At 46.9% G+C, this 18,829-nt stretch overlaps 1 protein-coding gene across 27 annotated transcripts in view; it reads left to right on the top strand.

Annotated features, from left to right (window-relative positions):
* DLG2 (discs large MAGUK scaffold protein 2) overlaps positions 1 to 18,829 on the top strand; it is a 1,429,269-nt gene that overhangs the window by 1,008,442 nt on the left and 401,998 nt on the right. For all 27 annotated transcript variants that reach the window (XR_008318273.1, XR_008318272.1, XM_053304274.1 and 24 more), the window contains one exon: positions 16,553 to 16,677. Coding sequence is in view for 25 of the 27 variants with exons in the window: in XM_053304274.1 (XP_053160249.1) it covers positions 16,553 to 16,677 (125 nt within the window). In the remaining 2 variants the exon portion in view is untranslated. The remainder of the gene's footprint in view (positions 1 to 16,552; positions 16,678 to 18,829) is intronic.

The raw sequence follows: 18,829 nt of genomic DNA, 5'->3' as shown, positions 1-18,829 counted from the left end.
CCAAGCACTTCACCTTCAGAGCTGGAGCTGTGCCCTAGTGTGGCATCACCTCTGCTCCCAGGGCCTCAGGGACAATGGGGCGGGCTCTAAGGAAGGGTAAGAAGCCCCGCTGGTGGGTACCAGGTCTGCAGTGCTTCAGGTCTTTTTTGAGGAGGCATAGAAACATAGAAAGCTGCCCTATGCCAAGTCAGAACATTGGTCCAACTAGCTCAGTATCGTCTGTACTGATATCGTCAGGCACGAGATTTCCGCAGTCCTACCTGGAGATGCTCGGATTTGAACTTGGGGGCTTCTGTATGCAAGCAGATGACCTACAGCCCCATGAAGGCTCTGAGACTCTGTCAAGACCAGCAATCCAGGGAGAGGTGGCCTTCCCCTCGTCCTCTGATGGACTCTCCTCCAGTCCAAGACAGTGTCAGGGCAAACCCTGACAGATAGTTTTTATAACAGAATTAGACAAATTAATGGAGCCTAGGTCTACCAGAGATCAATAACCCTGACAGCTAAATAGAACTTTTGAGTTCCGAGTTTATGTACTACTGATTACCAGCTTCTCAAGAATCACCAATGAGGGATGACTATCACCTCCGTACCCTACTTGAGACCTCCACAGAGGCAGTTGGTGAGATACTATTGGAGACAGAATTCTGGATTAGACTGACCCTTAGTTCAAATAATTGACCTTCCAATCAGCTGAGGTATTCCTTTGTAGAAACCAAATTATACTGTGTCATGTTTGTTTGTTAAAAAAGACTTAAGACTTTAAAAAGGTGCATCACAAGATGGCCTAAGAGGGGAAGAGTAGCATAAATGCTTGTTCTATTTGTCGCAGATACATGCATATGCCTAGGAAACACATAAATAATTCAGTTTTTCTTCCCCAAGATGTGTGTGCCTGCCCTTGCCATTACTTTTACAAATGACTTCGGGAAGTGTCCCCTGGAAGCCAATTTCTGCTATTGATACTGAAAATGCCCAAGTTACATTAGGCACTGAGAATGCACACCCCCAATGCTAAGCTTTTGAAACCACAGGAAAAAAATAAATTGTTTCTGGCTTTCAACCCATTTTAATAGAACATGGATCAAAGTCAAGGATAAAATGGGCCTCTGATACCAGTCAATAGTTAAAATGCCCTTAATAGTGGAGATTATTCAACGGCAGCTATTAACGTCCTCTTTCCCATGAGTAGGTCTCATTGATTTTCAGTGTGGTGTCTGTATAAATGGCAGTGCCTTTAGGATCTCTGCCACACAGTTTTGAGACGTGATCAGCTCTCGATTTAGGCAATTATCTGCTAGAGATTGTGTTTCCACAGCACCTGAATGGGGCCACTTCTGACAAAATGTGGTCCTGGTTTCCTGTTGTTCCTGGCTTTGTGGACGAAGCCATCCCTATGTTTGCCCAAGGGCTAAACTGCAAGTTGTGCTCTTAAGTGCCTGGTTTTTGTTTGCTCAGAAGCAACCACAGGGGAGGCTTCCAGCAAGTGGGAGGGGAAGGGGGATTTCACCCTTTGCCTCACAGTAATCCTCATCTTGCTTGGGTCCTCCATAGATACGATTTGCCCCTGGAGAGGAGTTGCTTTAGGGCAACTTCCCTCCTGGATCAAACAGCATTTGTAGGGTGGGGGATCAGGATCATGTGGGGTAAAGTGATTTATCCCCTCTCCCAACCTGGCATGAATTCAGGACACATGGCAGAGGAGCAGCACACCCCAACTGAGGTCCCTGGCCCCGATGAAAGCCCCCTAGATCCATCAGACCCTGAGCTTGTCACTTTCCCCTTCCTTCAGCCTCTTGGAAGAGCCCTGGGAACACTCAGCAACCCCTAAAGTCCCTTCCATTGCCTCCTGGACCCAAGGAGCAAAGCTGATGCCCTACCAGCGCTAAGCTCCAGAAGAGGTGGCATGCTCACTTGGCTGTTTGGGACCACCTCCCAATGGGTCCACTTGGGAGGTGGAGGGAGACAAGGCAGGCACCAGCTTTGGGTTGGGGCTGGTCTAAGCTCCAGGAAGGGGTGAGGCTCCTGGCTAGAGTATAGCCCTTCCATTTGCAGCTAGTCTTGATTGACTGATTGTTAAATTTATATACCACCCTTCATTAAAACAATCCCAAGGCAGTTCACACAAAAATGAAAAACAAGACTATAAAAACAACAGAATTAAAATATTAAGCTACAATGTAAAAACAAATCTGACTAAAAAGTTTTAATAATAAATTAAATAAATAAATAATATTTTTAAAAAATACAAGCATAAGAACTGTACAAAATACAAAGAAGCAGCAGTAGAGACAATCATATAAAAGCCTGGGTAAAAAGCCAAGATTTCACACCCTTTCTAAAAATTGTGATGGAGCCCGAGGAGCAAATAGCTGCCCGGAGAACATTCCAGAGTCGGGGGCAGCCACAGAGAAGGCCCTGTCCCGTGTGCATGACAACCGAGTCTCCCTCATTGTCGGCACCTGGAGCAGAGACCCCTCAGATGACCACATCAAGCGGGCAGCAACCCTTGGGAGCAGGTGATCCCTCAGGTATCCAAGGCCCAAACCGTTAAGGGCTTTAAAGTTCAAAACCAGCACCTTTGTTGGGTCAGCAGCTCCTTAACTGAGCTTCTGCCTTGCTGGATCCAGGTGCAGACATGAACACGGGGTCCTGATTGGGCCCCAAGCCAGTGCCATTTAGGAAACAACAACCAACCATACAAGAGCCAGCTTCACGCTTCATATAATGCATACAGGTATTTTTACCCTAGCACATGCCTTCTTCTTAACAGCCTTGATGGCAATGGGGTGAACTCTTTTGCCAGTGAAGGGAAAGAAATGGACTATAGCAGGGGGCGGGGAAGAATCCCCATTAAATATACAGGTGAAACTCGGAAAATTAGAATATCGTGCAAAAGTCCATTAATTTCAGTAATGCAAATTAAAAGGTGAAACTGATATATGAGACAGACGCATTACATGCAAAGCAAGATAAGTCAAGCCTTAATTTGTTATCATTGTGATGATCATGGCGTACAGCTCATGAAAACCCCAAATCCACAATCCCAGAAAATTAGAATATTACATGGAACCAAGAAGACAAGGATTGTAGAATAGAACAATATCGGACCTCTGAAAAGTATACAGTGTACTGTGCTTGATTGGCCAGCAAACTCGCCTGACCTGACCCCATAGAGAATCTATGGGGCATTGCCAAGAGAAGGATGAGAGACATGAGACCAAACAATGCAGAAGAGCTGAAGGCCGCTAATGAAGCATCCTGGTCTTCCATAACACCTCAGCAGTGCCACAGGCTGATAGCATCCATGCCTGCCACGCCGCATTGAGGCAGTAATTGCTGCAAAAGGGGCCCAAACCAAGTACTGAATACATATGCATGCTTATACTTTTCAGAGGTCCAATATTGTTCTATTCTACAATCCTTGTCTTCTTGGTTCCATGTAATATTCTAATTTTCTAGGATTGTGGATTTGGGGTTTTCATGAGCTGTACGCCATGATCATCACAATTATAACAAATTAAGGCTTGACTTATCTTGCTTTGCATGTAATGCGTCTGTCTCATATATCAGTTTCACCTTTTAATTTGCATTACTGAAATTAATGGACTTTTGCACGATATTCTAATTTTCCGAGTTTCACCTGTAGACTCAGGCCTCGTCTCCCCGTGCAGCAGAAGGGCCATAGCAGAGTCCTGAGGTGGCAGGAGAAACTATTTCAGACTGCAGGAGGGAATCTCATATGTTAACGCGCCTGTATGAAAAAAAATATATTCTCTGGTTCACAGTTGAGATGAGAAGAGGACCAAAAGGTGGGAGTTTGTGTGAAGAAAATAGGGGACTGTGCAGGAAACCAGCTGTTCTTCCCTCGCCTTCCCCTCCTTCCTGACCAGCCTTGCTGATTTTCTCTTGTTTTGGAAGCAGGCTGAGTAATTGATTGGGGAGAAGGAGAGTGTGTGGTGTAAATGTAAAGCCTTATAAGCAGAAACAGTGGGCCCTGGGCTGCAATTTATTTGATCGATTATGTTTACTTAGAGGTGGGGAAGTGTTCCTGCCGTGATTGACTGGAAGGGCCCTTTTGCATGTCTGCCGGCAGCACCGACGGCTGAAACCTGGGAGCGAGGAGAGGAGGATGGATGGATGCAGGCAGGCGTTCGCATCAGACTTTCCTGAATGTGTGAGGAGGCACAGTCATTTGGGGCCACACCAACAGTCCGTTTAAGTCAGAATCCCGCCTCTGACTCATCCATACGCTTTGGCGAGTTTCAGCAGCCCAAAGTGCAGATAGGAAATTTGGTTGCTGAACATTCATCCCCAAGTCTAAGGTATTCAGTAGGGATGAGTGAGCAGTCCTGGGCTGAATGCGAATGGGCTGAACTCAAAGAATGAGTCAAACTCATCATTGAATGCCACGTCTGACTCCATTTGGGCCCCATCACTTTTCTGCTAACCCTCCTGCTTCTGGTCGCCCCTTAACCATGTGTGGGGGATTGGTAGCAAAGACGGAGGATGGGGCCATAGTTCAAAGTCAGAGCATCTGCTCAGCATGCAGAAGGTCACAGGTTCAATCCCCGGCATCTCCAGGGCTGACAAATATCCTACCCAAAATCCTGTAGAGATGCCACCAGTCAAAGTAGATAATACTGAGGAAGATGGACCAGTAATCTGTATCAGTAGATGGCAGTTTTGTCTGTTCCTGTGGAGGCCTCCTACTTAAGACCAGGATGCTCCTGAAAGCACACAGCAAGATCCATGATAGGAATTTATCACAAGGAAATCAACAATGAGATATTAGGATGAATTCTCCAATGGTAAGAGCTGCTTTGACAGTGGAGCAGTCTGCCTCATGCAGTGGTGGGCTCTCCTTCTCCGGAGGTTTTCAAATAGAGACCAGGCAGCCATCTGTCAGGGAGTCTGCCACAGATCCCTGCAGTGAGCAGGGGGTTGGACTAGATGACCTCTAAGGTACCTTCCACCTAAAATTCTGTGGTGAGACCCATATAATAATAATAATATACACAAAGGGCTTTTAAGCCTCCATTTCTAAAAGCAGCTGCTGTGCTGCCAGATTCCCCAAGTCTGAGAGGCGTCAAGAGATGGGCTGTGGCTTGTTGCTGATAGGCAGATCAGATGTGATAGTGGCATAATTGTATGGATGTCTAATTCTATGGATAACAAACCGTGGTTGACACCCTTAACATTCCCCTACAAACCTGTCCTCATTAGGTTACCTTTTGCCTTACTCACATTTTCTTTTTGTGAAGACGGCAAATACTTTACTTTGAGGATCTTATGTGTTTGCTCCATATGAGAGGGTGACTCCCCCAAAACATAGTACTTTGCAGAGAAGAAGGAAAGGTTTTCTGGCTCACTCTGACTGCAAGGTGTGGTGAAAAGGTTGCCTCAGGATTCAGATTAGTGGGGCGCCAGTAAAGCTTAAAGATGCCCCTGACCATTGCCATTGGGGCAGCTCTTTTCCCCTTAAACACTTTATTTGATATTTTTTATTTGATATTTTTCAATGTAACACAATAGGAACAAAACAGACAATAGCAATAGCACTTACATTTATATACCTAAGCAGTTTACAATGATTTAGCATATTGCCCCCAACATTCTGGGTACTCATTTTACTGACCTCGGAAGGATGGAAGGCTGAGTCAACCTTGAGCCCCTGGCCAGGATTGAACTTGTAACCTTCTGGTTACAGGGCGGCAGTTTTACCACTGCGCCACCAGGGGCGCCACAATGCAACTTTTACCAATCCCACCCATGCTAGCTTTGCTAGGAGTGACTTTTACAGTCCTTGTTGAGGTTGTAAGAAACACAAGTAGAGAAGGGGGCTGCTGGCAACCTCACCCTCCTTCCTGCCCACCGTGCCACTTCCGAAGATTGCAAGGCTCGATTTTGAAAGGAGGCTGGCCCCCAGCGGTATCCCAGGGCTAGGTAACATTTGGTGCTTCTCCTCAGGCAGAAAAACCGAAGAGAATCACGAAGCATTCACTAAACGCCAACAAGAAGAGATCACATCTCAAGATGCTTGTCAACCTTTATTGAGCCCAACGCGTTTCAGCCAAAGGGCAATCATTTGCAACAAACTTTCGAGAGATTCCTTGATGACAGTGCTGTTCATTGACCCCAGCCTATGACCAGGTTGGAGTCAATGTTTGTAGAATGTAGACTGGAGTCAACGAACAGCACTGTTATCAAGAGATCTCTTATAAGGCGCTACAGATTATTGCCCCGAGGAGGGCCCTTTGACTGAGACGTGTTGGGCTCAATAAAGGTTTATAAGCATCTTGAAATGTGGCCTCTTCTTGTCGGCGCTTCACTCCAGGCACCACAATAACGCTGGCCACCCCCTGACTCTGAGAGATTGCTGTCATGGTGGTTGTGATGTACAGTGATCAGTTGCAAACAGTAATTAATATTTCACATTCAGAGCTGCTGGGTGCTGGGGTCAAACAATGAGGAGGGCTGTAGCCTTCATGACCTGCTGGTGAGTGGTTGCTGTTGGCAATAGAATCCTAGACTAGATGGTCTATCCCAGGGATGGGGAACCTTGGCACTCCAGCTGTTTTTGGACTACAACTCCCATAATCCCCAGCCACAGAGGCCAATAGCTAGGGATTATGGGAATTGTAGGCCAACATCTGCAGGAGTGCCAAGGTTCCCCATCCCTGGTCTATCCTATTCCAAGCCAAGCCAGAGTCTATGTAAGTGCACCAGACCATGGACAGCTCCAAGGCCCAGAACCTTGGCCGGAGCCAAGCAGAGTAACAGGGCTGGGTAACAGGGCATAGGATGACATTGCTCTAGCAAAGTCTAGAAGCAAATTGCTGGTACTTATATTTGCTGCCTAGGTAGGGTGAATTGGCCCCACCCCTCTCCTTAGAAAGGCTCTGCTCCTGGCCTTGTCCAATTCCTCAAGCAACAACAACCACAAATATTTATATACCGCTTTTCAACAAAAGTTTCCAAAGCAGTTTACATAGAGAAATAAATAAATAAATAAGCCCTGACTCTGGTAACTCTGGAAGACCTATGTTACAACCAGCAGGTCCTCAGGGAGGTCCTCCAAGTTGGAGGGTGAAGACATCTGTGGCCTTGGATTGAGATGGGGGAGGCTAGCTCCGGTTCTTCTAGTTCTTCTGGTGTGGGGGGGTCCCAGGTCCCATTGGATCTGGATCCTAGATTGACCTGTTTGACAGTCTCACGGTAGCCAGACAAATCCCTCTAGTTTTTAATCGCTTGTGTTCTGCGGAGAGATTTTGAGCATTACAACTGCCTTTGGAAACAGTTAGCAACAGGTCACATGGAAAATGCTTGCTGTTTTGTGGTGTGTGTATGTGTGTGTGTGTGATGCGTAATGATTGTGCTGAACCTTGAAAAGGGGTGGGATTGAAAATTGCAGGTGGCGCAGAGTTAGACGGTAGCATGTGCCACGTTCAGCGTGATGAGCTGACTGCAGGGTCTCAGAACTCCCACTCAAAGAAGAGTTGCAGCTGATGGGTGGGGGGAAGTGGGAATCTGACGTGTCCCTAGGGCAGGATGGAAAATACAAAGAAATAAAAGAGATAGAATGGAATATGTTGATATTTTTGTTCTCTGAATTAGAGACGGGTGATTGTACTTGCAGAGAAAGTGAAAAAACAGTTTAGTTCAGTTGATTCAGAATAAACAAAAGAAAATACTTCTTGATGTAATGCACGATGAGGGGAAGGGCCATTGCTCAAAGGAAGAACACCTGCTTTGCATGTAGAAGGTTGCAGGTTCAATCCCTGGCAGCATCTCCAGATAGGGATGCGAAATACTCCCCGGATGTGGTTGGATTATCATCCCATCATCCCCAGCCACAATGGCCTTGGAGACAATCACACATCCCCAGCCACAATGGCCTTGGAGACAATCACAAATGAGAGCCCCTGAGCTAAACCTGGTTGCCGATAAGTTTCCGTGCAAAATACAAGGTACTAGTCATAACCTACAAAGCTCTAAACAGCTTGGGCCCTGGGTATTTAAGAGAACGACTTCTTCGTTTGGAACCCCGGCACCCATTGAGATCATCAGGAGAGGTCCGTCTGCATTGGCACCGGCTCATCTGGTGGCTGCTCAGGGATGGGCCTTCTCCGTTGCTGCCCCGAGGCTTTGGAATGCACTCCCTAGTGCAATAAGAGTCTCCCCATCTCTGACATCCTTTAAAAAGTCCTTAAAGACTCATTTCTTCACCCAGGCTTTTAACTGATATTGTTTTAATTGTTTTGAATGTTGTTTTTAGAATATTGTTTTAAAAAAATTAAATTGTGTTTTACATTTCTTGCTTTTAAATTTTTGTTTTGTTTTGCTTTTGTTTTTAATTAATGTTTTACTTTTTAATCTTCTTGTAAACCACCCAGAGACGTGAGTTTTGGGCGGTGTAAAAATATGATAAACAAACAAATAAATAAATAATAAAATTATTACATCCCCTAGAAAAATAAGGAAAATGTCTGTGGAAAGTTAGAGCCCAGACACATGAACCCCCACATTTTGTCACCCCCTCTGTGGGCAGCAAAAGGAGGGGATAGTTTTGGGGGAGCAGAGGAGAGGAAACTTACCCATTGGCTGCAAAGCTCCTTCACCAGCTGCTGACTAGCATTTTATCTTTTAGAATGCCCCATGGGAGAAAGCTGTATTATCATTTAGCATCTTCCTGAGGGGCATTTTGGAGAACAATAGTTGCCATCAGTTGCTAGAAGTTGTACCCAACTTTGATCCCCCTGTGACCCCCAACCTTCCTAATTTGCCCCAAATTCCTCTTTGGAGAACATTCAGTCAGCCTTTCTTGAAATACCTAATACAACTCGGCCTTACCTGGTACTCTGCCTGAGTCCTTGAACTTCGAAATACCATGTTTACTGAATCAAAGGCATTTATGAATTTAAGATGACCACCTTTAAAAGTAGAGGTTAAATTCAGGTTATACCTGCATTCACTCAAAAGGATCAGGACTCTGGATTTAAGATGATTTGCCAGTTTCTAATATTAAAAAAAAAATTGGAGGGGAAAAAGTAGTCTTGGATTCAGGTAAATACACTAAGAAAGGTTTGGAGGGTAGCTCAGCAGAAGAGCTCATGCCTCATATGGGGAAAGTCCCAGGTTTGATCTGTGGCATCTCCAGTTGAAAGGACTTTTCTCCCCACCCCTAGGCCTTGGAGAGTCATTGATCGGTAGAATAGAGCAGGGCTTGGCCATTTCCAGGGACCACCTCGCTATGGCACCTACAGATTTAACATAGTGATGGATGGGCACAATCAGGAGAAACAGTGAGCAAGCAAGGTGGGGATAAGCTATCAATGGCTACTAGGTGGAGGGCTAAAGGCCACCTCCAGCCTCAGAGGTGGAGTCCTCTGAGTACCAGTTGCAGGAGAGTAACAGCAGGAGAAAGGACATGCCCTCAACTCCTGCTGTGGGCTTCCAGCAGCATCTGGTGGGCCACTGTGTGAAAAAGGATATTGGACTAGATGGGCCTTGGGCCTGATCCAGCTGCAAGACTGTTCTTCTGTTCTTAAGCAAAATAGAGATGTTGCTCCCCCAATGGAGCAGACAGCATTGCTGGTGGTGAGCGGTGAATCCGATATAGCTGCTGCCCGATATATTCTGGGAAACACACATTCTGGGAAACACACCAACGGGGATCCGAACCAACAGCCTCCTGCTCTCTAGGCAGGTTACTTCCCCGCTGCGCCATTAGGTGGCGTCTCTCTGGGAATAGAAAGTTCCATTTCCCGTCCTAGCATCTCCAAGATAGGGCTGGGAGCAGGGGCGTAACAATAATAGGGCAAGGGGAGACAGTGGTCTGGGAGCCCAGAGGCAAGTCACATGACTGACTTCCCCAACTGCGCACCCACCCAGGCTTCCTTCAGTTGTATTCATCCTCCGAAATTGATGTGTGTGTTAAGACCTGGAGCTACCAGAACAGCACGTCTTTCTCTAGTACCATTAAATGGCTTGCATTGTCCACAATTTTTCAGCCTCATTTAATATTTCTTTACTTCATGAGCTGAGCTTCAGTGAGGGGGGCATTTTAAAATCTCGTCTGTGGGCTCACTCCAACCTTGCTACGCCCCTGGCTGGGAGAGACTCCTGCCTGCAACCTTGGAGAAGTCGCTGCTAAACTGTGTAGATGGACCAATGGTATGACTCAGTATTCAGCAGCTTCCTGTGTTCCTATGTGTAGTGCATTGCTCCCTCTCTTCTCCCATTGCTGGAAAGCTGCAGATCCTATGGGCCGCCACCTTCATATGTCCCTGTTGTGGGAAAACAAAACCTTCCATTCCTGAGCTGGTTTGCAACCCTCAGGTTCAATCACCGTTATTTGTTCAGGACTGCAGTAGCTCTGCTGTGCCCATTTGATGCCCCATGCTTAAACTCCATTTTCAAATGAGGAAAGATTCAGGGGTAATCTTTCCTGATGCTTTGGGATGAACAATGCCTTGTAAAGGAATGTACTCAGTGACTGAACAAGCCGGAGCAACCGCTTTGCTGACTCTGTCGGTCAGGTCAAGGATTGCAAGAGGATTAATTACTAGCAATTTTCAGGATCTCGGAGTGCCGGCAAGGGGTGATGCCCTTTTCCTTTATAAGGCTACTCCCACAGGGCAGAGTTGGGAAAGCCTTTGCAGTGCGGCTGACATTCGCTTCTAGATACATGTCGGGAAGTGGCAGTGATTCATTGTGAAAGTCTACCGATTGCTTTTTAAACCCGTCCTCTTCTTTGCTGTATCATTACTTACCTTTTGGGTAAGCTTTTGCTAGTGTTGTTGAAGCTGAAAGTAAAGAAAGATAACGGGAGGGGAAGCAATGAAGGTATGCGAAGGCGGACAGAGCAGAAAATCTCTCGTTGTACTTTTCACAGCATCCCCAAAAATAAAATAAAAATGCCCGATTCATTTGACAATCCTGTCTGTGAAAAGATTTGCCTGGCTTTTGTCCGGTACTGTGAGGCGGGGCTGGTCATCAGGACCCTGGAGAGGTCCAAGGAAGCAAGCCCAGAGTTCCTTTCCTGAGCTCTGCCTCCCAGCCTGGAGAGAGGCAGCCTTAAAGGAACTGCCTTCTGGAGTCTATTCCTCCTCCACCCAGTTTGCCTCTACTGAGGCTTGTGGCAGGCCTTGGCATGCACATATTGGGGGGCATGATGGTGGGAGAGAGGCCAGCTCCCTAGTGGGCTTGGGTTCAGAGAGTGCTGCCTCAGGGAGATCTAGAGACATAGGAAGCTGCCTTATACCAAGTAGATCCTTGGTACATCTAGATGAGTATTGCCTACACCAGGGATTCTCAACGTTGGGTCTCCAGATGTTATTGGACTTCAACTCCCATAATTCCCTGCCCCAGAGGCCTTTGGCTGGGGATTATGGGAGCTGAAGGCCAATAGCATCTGGGGACCCAACGTTGAGAATCCCTGGTCTTTCTACACTGACTGGCAGCATCTCTCTGAGGTTTCAGGTAGTGATGTGCATGGAACTGGCACAGGGAAGTTCAAAGGCAGAGAGGATGACTTTAAGGGCAGGAGAGGGTGCATTTACCCCTCCTGCCGCTCTCCCCCCACCGGTGCTCCATTGTAAGCTGGTCCAGCGCAGCAGTGGCGGTGTACCTCCCTGCCGCCCTGTCCCCTTGTCAGACCGGAAGTAAGCAGAAGTACCCAGCGTGCGTGCGCACGTTGTGCTTGTGTGCACATCAGGCACAAACGCCGCATGCGCATGCGCACCTGGTACTTCCATTTACTTCCGGTCCAATGAGAGGACGGGGCAGCAGGGAGGTATGCTGCCGCCCCACCGGACCAGTTTACAGTGGAGCACTGGTGAAGGGAAAGCAGCGGGAGGGGTAAATGCACCCTCCCCACTTGAAGTCACCCCCCTGCCTTTGAACCGGCAGAACCACGGCAGAACCACGGCAGAACCATGGGTTCAGCATAAAGAGCCTCCAAACCGGTTCCGTGCACATCCCTAGTTTCAGTTAGGAGTCTTTTCCAGGGAGTAAACCTGGGAACTTCTGCATGCAAGCATGGAGCTGTTTCCCCACTGAGCTATGACCCCATCCCCTGAGGAACCTCTTACATTGCTCACATGGAGTCATCCATCCAAATACAAGCCAAGGTGGACCTTGCTTTGGATAGGGGACAATTCATGCTTGTTACTGCAAGACCAGCTCTCCTCCCACATGTAGACTCCCATTCAAATGCAAACCAAGGTGGACCCTGCTTAGCATAGGGGACAATTCATGCTTGTAACTGCAAGACCATCTCTGGCCCCAAGGGAGCTATCTTGGGTGACACCAAAGTCTTGGGTGACACCAACATAAAGGAGACACCAATAGCAGCCATAGGAGGGATGCTGTGCTGGGGTTGGATAGGGCCACTTGCTCTGCCCCTGCTAAATATTTGTTTGTTTGTTTGTTTGTTTATCATATTTTTATACTGCCTGATATGTAAATCTCTAGGCGGTGTACAGAGGCCAACATTAAAATCACAGGTTAAAATACATAAAACACAATAAAAACCATATAAAACAAATTATTAAAATTATTTAAATTCTAATTAAAAGCTTGGGAGAACAGGAAAGTCTTGAGTGTCTTCCTGAAAAGAAACAGAGAAGGAGATCGTAAATATAAGAGAATTGCCACATTAAGAGGTGCCTCTTTGCTCAGTTTGCTGAGTTAACCGTGTGGTCCTAGTGGTAGGCATAGATAGCCTTGTGTGTTCATTGGGTGTGGGGGATATTGTAATGTGTAGGTCAGAGGTTCTCAAGCTTTGGTCCCCAGATCTTCTCAGACTATGTGTCCCGTCTTCCCCAGCCCTTGGCCATTGTGGCAGGGGATGAGAAATGTTGTATTTGAGCAGCATCTGGGGGCCCAATTTTGAGCACCTCTGCTATCGAGGGTCAGCACTCCAGACCTAATTCTCCAGAGACCAAGCTTAAGAGGCAGGCAGAGGCACGGAGGGACAGGAGGCCCAATTTCAGCTGAACAGAAAGAGAATTTTCTTAACAGTAAGAGCAGTTTAATAGCAGGGCTCATTCTCTAGAGGTGAGGCCTAATTCTCTGTTAGGAAGGTTGACAGAGCACTGGAATGTCAATGCTCCAGATCTGGACTTCCTACATCAAACAAGGGATTGGCCTAAAAGATCCCCTCCATCTCTGTGAGTCCAAGAAGAGAGCTGGTCTTGTGGTAGCAAGCATGAATTGTCCCCTTTGCTAAGCAGGCTTTACCCTGGTTTACATTTGAATGGGAGACTACATGTGTGAGCACTGTCAGATATTAGCGGATGGGGCCACTCTGGAAAGAGCACCTGCATGCTTGCATGCCGAAGGGTCCAAGTTCCTTCCCTGGCATCTCCAAGGTAGTGCTGAGAGAGATTCTTGCCTGCAACTTTGAAAAAGGTGTTGCCAGTCTGTGTAGACCAGAGGTTCTCAGTGTTGGGTCTCCAGATGTTATTGGACTTCAACTCCCATAATTCCCTGCCCCAGAGGCCTTTGGCTGGGAATTATGGGAGTTGAAGTCCAATAATATCTGGGGACCCAACGTTGAGAATCCCTGGTGTAGACAATACTGAGCTATATGGACCAATGCTCTGACTCAGTATAAGGCAGCTTCCTAGGTTCCTGTTCTCCTAAAAGGCACGGCGCCTGCAAGAGTAGGTGCGTGATCCAGAAGGACCAGAGAATCTGTTAAAGAGTTGACATCTTCAGGAGGAGGAACTGGAGGGTACAATGTATGGTGATGTTCTCAACCCAATGAGATGTGAAGACACTGTTCCAAACGCTCCCTATTTATACACTGGCAGAGAGCCGCTGCTTCACACAGGACGTGTCCAAGCAGGCATCTCTCAAACCATGTCTCTCAGCGTGCCTCCCCCTGCCTAGAGATCACTACTTCTTCATAGGAACAGAGTATAGGCTGGTTCACACAGCCATTAAAAATTGGGTAAATACCCTGATTTGTATGATCGTCAGCCCCAACACAATCCCCTCTATCCCAGGCTGCTCCCCTAGGGCTATCCAGCTTTTTACCAAGTCTGGAGAAGAGAAAGGCCTCCTCCTACCTTGTTTTCCTGATCATGAGAACTCTCATGCCTTTTCTACGCAAATATCAGCACTCAGCAAGCCCTCAGCCACGTGGAAATCACAGAGAGCTGGGCATACAGTGGCTGCCATAGGAACATAGGAAGCTGCCATATACTGAGTCAGACCATAGGTCCATCTAGCTCAGTATCGTCTTCACAGACTGGCAGCGGTTTCTCCAAGGTTGCAGGCAGGAATCTCTCTCAGCCCTATCTTGGAGAAGCCAGGGAGGGAACTTGGAACCTTCTGCTCTTCCCAGAGCAGCTCCATCCCCTGAGGGGAATATCTTGCAGTGCTCACACATCAAGTCTCCCATTCATATGCAACCAGGGCGGACCCTGCTTAGCTAAGGGGACAAGTCATGCTTGCTACCACAAGACCAGCTCTCCTCTTTCACATGCCGTGAGTGGATGTGCTACCCTGCAAAGCATATTCTATGATCTTGAAGCTGCAGCTTCAGCCTCCTGCTCCTTTCTGGCCAATGGGAGGGCAACTCGCTGGTGTCATAAAGCTTTTCCAGGCTGCTGGCAGCACAAAGCATGCTGGGGAGGCATGTGGGCCCTTGGAGGACGTCCATGGAGGACGGGGTTTTGCAGCTGCCAATTTTGCTGCCCCAGCCTTTGGCAGCTGTGCTCATGTGTCTCTTGGGTTTGCAGACCCAAGCCGGGGTGCTGCTTGTGTGCCACTGAAAACCCCCAAATGCTTGCGTTATAACGGGCCTCATATGTGTTAGCAAGGGAGCGCACAGCCCAAACTACCATGGTTGCATGTCGTTCCATATGGAGCTCTTTCCTTACAAGGCAAGGCTACAACACCTGGGGCTTTTTCGCTTAGATTTAAGATGTCTAAGGGGAGACATGATAGAGGCCTATAAAATTATGCATGGTGTGACAAGGCTTTAGAGAGAGACATTCATCTCCCTCCCTCACAACACTAGATCCAGGGGCCATCCCATGAAACTGATGGCCGGGAGATTAAAGACTGACAAAAGGTAGTACAGTGTGTAATTAATCTAAGACATTATCTGCCACTAGCTTGGATAGCTTTAAAGGGGACTTAAACAAATTCATGGAGGACAGGTTTATCAATGGCTGCTAGTCCGGTGGCTATCCATCCCCAGCCTCAGAGGCAAGGAGCTTCTAAATACCTGTTGCAGGGGGAAACAGCAGGAGCGGGATCATGCCCTCAGCTCTTGCCTGTGGGCTCCCCAGAAGCATCTGCTGGGCCACTGTGGGAGATAGGATGCTGTTCTGGATAGGCCTTGGGCCTGATCCAGCAGGGCTGTTCTTATAATTCTACATGCACATCATGGTTCACTTTACGTGTTTGTGTATGACTGGAATGCCAGCAGGGTGGCAAGATGCTACCGCAGCAACTGTGTTCAGGGCCAATCTGACCCTTGCCAGCTTTGCCAGGGGCGTGGGGAGAAGGGAGACGTCTGCCTTCCTCTCCTCACACTCCTTGCAAAGTTTGCAAGAAGCACCAGGAGGGAAAAGGAGGCTGCTGGCAAGTTCCCCCTTGCATTATTGATTGATAAATAAATAAATAAATAAAATTTGTACACTGCCCCAAACTTTCATCTCTGGGTGGTTAACAATAGCATAAAACAAGTTAAAACATATACAAAAACTTAAAACAATTTAACAATTTAAAAATCACCCACAAATTAAAACCTTAAAATTTCAAAGAACTGGAAAAGCTTGAGTGAAGAGGTGGGTTTTCAAAGGCTTTTTAAAAATTGTCATTACCTCCAAAGCTGGCAAGGGTCGGTTTTAGAAGGGGGCTGGCATGGGGGACGGGCAGGCATGGGCAAGGCAGCATTTGGTACCTCACCCCAGGCACTGCAATACCTTGGACCACCCCTGGCAAAGAGAGAGAGCAGTGGGGTCAGGGGACTCTGGGATCTGCTGTGATTTTCTGGTCTGATCATGCCAGCCCCAGACACCAACCCTGGTAGAAGTCCATAGCGGTAGCCATGCAGTGTGTTGTGGCCCCTGGTGGCACTCCAAAGTGTCTCTTAAAAAGAGCGTGCACAAGCAACGCTATTTAGCAAACAGCTGACACGTTCCCAGAGATGTTGGGGTCTCTGTGCAATTCATCTCAGGAAAGTGATGTGTGGCAGTGACAAAATAAACTCGGGTTGTTGGAGTGATGCGCTTTTAAAAGCTCCTTCTGAATAGGCAGTGCAGCCTTTTAGCAAATGGGAAGCAAATCAATACATGCCACTTAAAATTCTCTGGGCAGAGTCGGCTATTCTCTGTTAAACCGAGGCACATTTTTATTTCGGAGCCAAGGGCTCTCCAAAGCTTTGATCGAAACCACCGAGTGCTATATTTGTTAAATTTCAAATTATTAAACCGTCAGACTTGTGTAGCTGGCACTGATCTTTCTGTAACAGATGGTAAGGTGTGTTCATTCCTTTCTTCTTCATTCCTCCTTCCATCATTTCCTCCAGGGTAATTCTGGCCTGGGTTTCAGTATCGCTGGAGGAACAGATAACCCACACATCGGGGACGATCCTGGAATATTTATTACTAAGATCATACCTGGAGGAGCTGCAGCAGAAGATGGAAGGCTCAGGTAATATAACTTGCTCATTTCAGGGCTCTGGGAATCACCTGAGATAAATATTGCTACCTGTGTTTGCACTTCGGGGAAATGCTTGACTAACAAGCAGAAGGTTGCTGGTTTGAATCCCCACTGTTATGCAGACTATGGGAAACACCTATATCGGGCAGCAGCAATATAGGAAGATGCCGAAAGGCATCATCTCACACTGTGTGGGAGGAGGCAATGGTAAACCCCTCCTGTATTCTACCAAAGAAAACCACAGGGCTCTGTGGGCGCCAGGAGTCAACATTTACTTGACAGCACACTTTACCTTTTATCCAATTTCTCAGATTTTACATTGGGCCGGTTCACGTGATCTGCTGGGAAGTAAAGAGAGGAAAGTGGTGGTTCACCAAGAGTGCGTGCTCCTGGCGGGCATGTTCTCCAAGCCCAGCCATCACCATTTCCTGAGTCCTCCACCCAATATTTGCCCGAATTCCATAACCAAGATCTGACGTTGGGCAGAGAATCTGGTGAAAATTGGGTTGAGGACTCGGAAAAATGGCGGTGGGTGGGTTCAGATGACATGCCCAGTGGGGGCAAAAACTCCCCAGGAACTGCCAGTTCCCACCAGTGGTCCCTCTAACAGGGATCCCCAGATGTTCTTGACTACAGTTCCCAGAATCCCCAGCTGCAATGGCTTTTGCTTGGGGATTATGGAAGGTGTAGTCAACAACTTCTGAAAATCCCTGTTAGAGAAAACACTGGTTTCCACTTAGCCAGCAGATCAAGTGAAGCTGCCTTTTGTGAGACGCTGTCACAGCCTAGGGATCCATGAAACCTGACTAAGAAACATTTCTAATCTTGATTGATTGATTTTAACCATTTATACCCCATCTTTCTTCAGGAATAATTGAAGAGGATTAAAAACCATTAATTAAAATAGTATAAACAATGAATAAAAACAGACAATTTATTTTTTAAAAAAATTAAATGCATCATCTCAGGGAGAGAACTACACCACAAATCAAGCTGTTCAACCAAGTGAGCTGAGAAAATTCACGGTGAAAAAAAAAGTCTTTGCTCTCCTGGTAAAACTGGTGCTCGCCCGCCCAACCTGGTAGGGAGGGCACCAGTTGAATCTCCTGGCACAGGGAGTTCCAGAGGTCAGGTGCTGCCATTGAGAGGGCCTTCTGTCAAGTGGCCACCAAATGAATTTCAGTACTAAAGTAAGCAGATGTACCACCCTGAGTAATCTTATTCAGATTCATGTGGACAGAGTCATGTGGAAGAAAGTGGCCCTTCAGGTATCTGGACTGGAGTCATTTAGAGCTTTATAGATACCTTGCAACCCACCTCAAAGCAAACTGGTAGCATTGCAGAAGGCAAGATTGCTGAAAATCAGTCACACAACAGAAAATATGGGTGTGTTGATGCGGCGTTACTCTCTATATCAGTCTTTGTTTCTGAAAAGCTGTGTACGTTTTGTTTCAGGTTTTTTTTAACATATTTCAAACTTCTCTTGAATTAACATTTTATGGTGCCCGAGCTGCAGTAAGGCTGTTACTTTTCATTTTGATATGAAAAAGAGAAATATTCTCTGCAAGATGAGAAGGCAATATGGGGGGAAAATTGAACTTTTAGAAATGTGAAATGTGAAATTCCATCACTTGAAGCTGGGGTGCCCAACTTCACACCTCCAGCTGCTGGTGGATTATAGCTCCCATTATCCCCAGTCACAGGGGCCAGTAGTCAGGGATGATGGGTGTTGTAGTCCAAAGACAGCTGAAAGGCCAAAGTTGGGCATCCTTAATTTGAAGACATGGAGGCACAACCTGATGCAGCCAGACCTCAAGCCAGCTACCAGTCTTTGGGTATCGGCCACTTCAGTCTAGAAAAAAATGGAATTTCCTGCGGTAGGTTTCACATTAAGTTTCAACTAATGATCTAGTCTTGAGTTCCGTGAATGGAGCTGGAGTATAGTGAAAACCATACATTTTGTTCTCTTGAATCTCTTCCCAAGTGTGTAATCTTTGCTCTTTGTATTTCTTTCAAAAAGCAACTGCAGCTGAATTGATTATGAGGGTAGAGCAAGGGAATCAATTTTCCACCGTCACCATCCTTTATAGCAGCTCACTCAGTCTCTTGCAAATGAGATTCCTGCTTAAGAAGAGCAAACTTC

Source organism: Hemicordylus capensis, chromosome 3 (assembly GCF_027244095.1).
Source record: "Hemicordylus capensis ecotype Gifberg chromosome 3, rHemCap1.1.pri, whole genome shotgun sequence".
NCBI classification, from domain to species: Eukaryota; Metazoa; Chordata; class Lepidosauria; order Squamata; family Cordylidae; genus Hemicordylus; species Hemicordylus capensis.
Note: the sequence above shows the minus strand (reverse complement) of the source record. Positions and strands in the feature narration are given on the sequence as shown.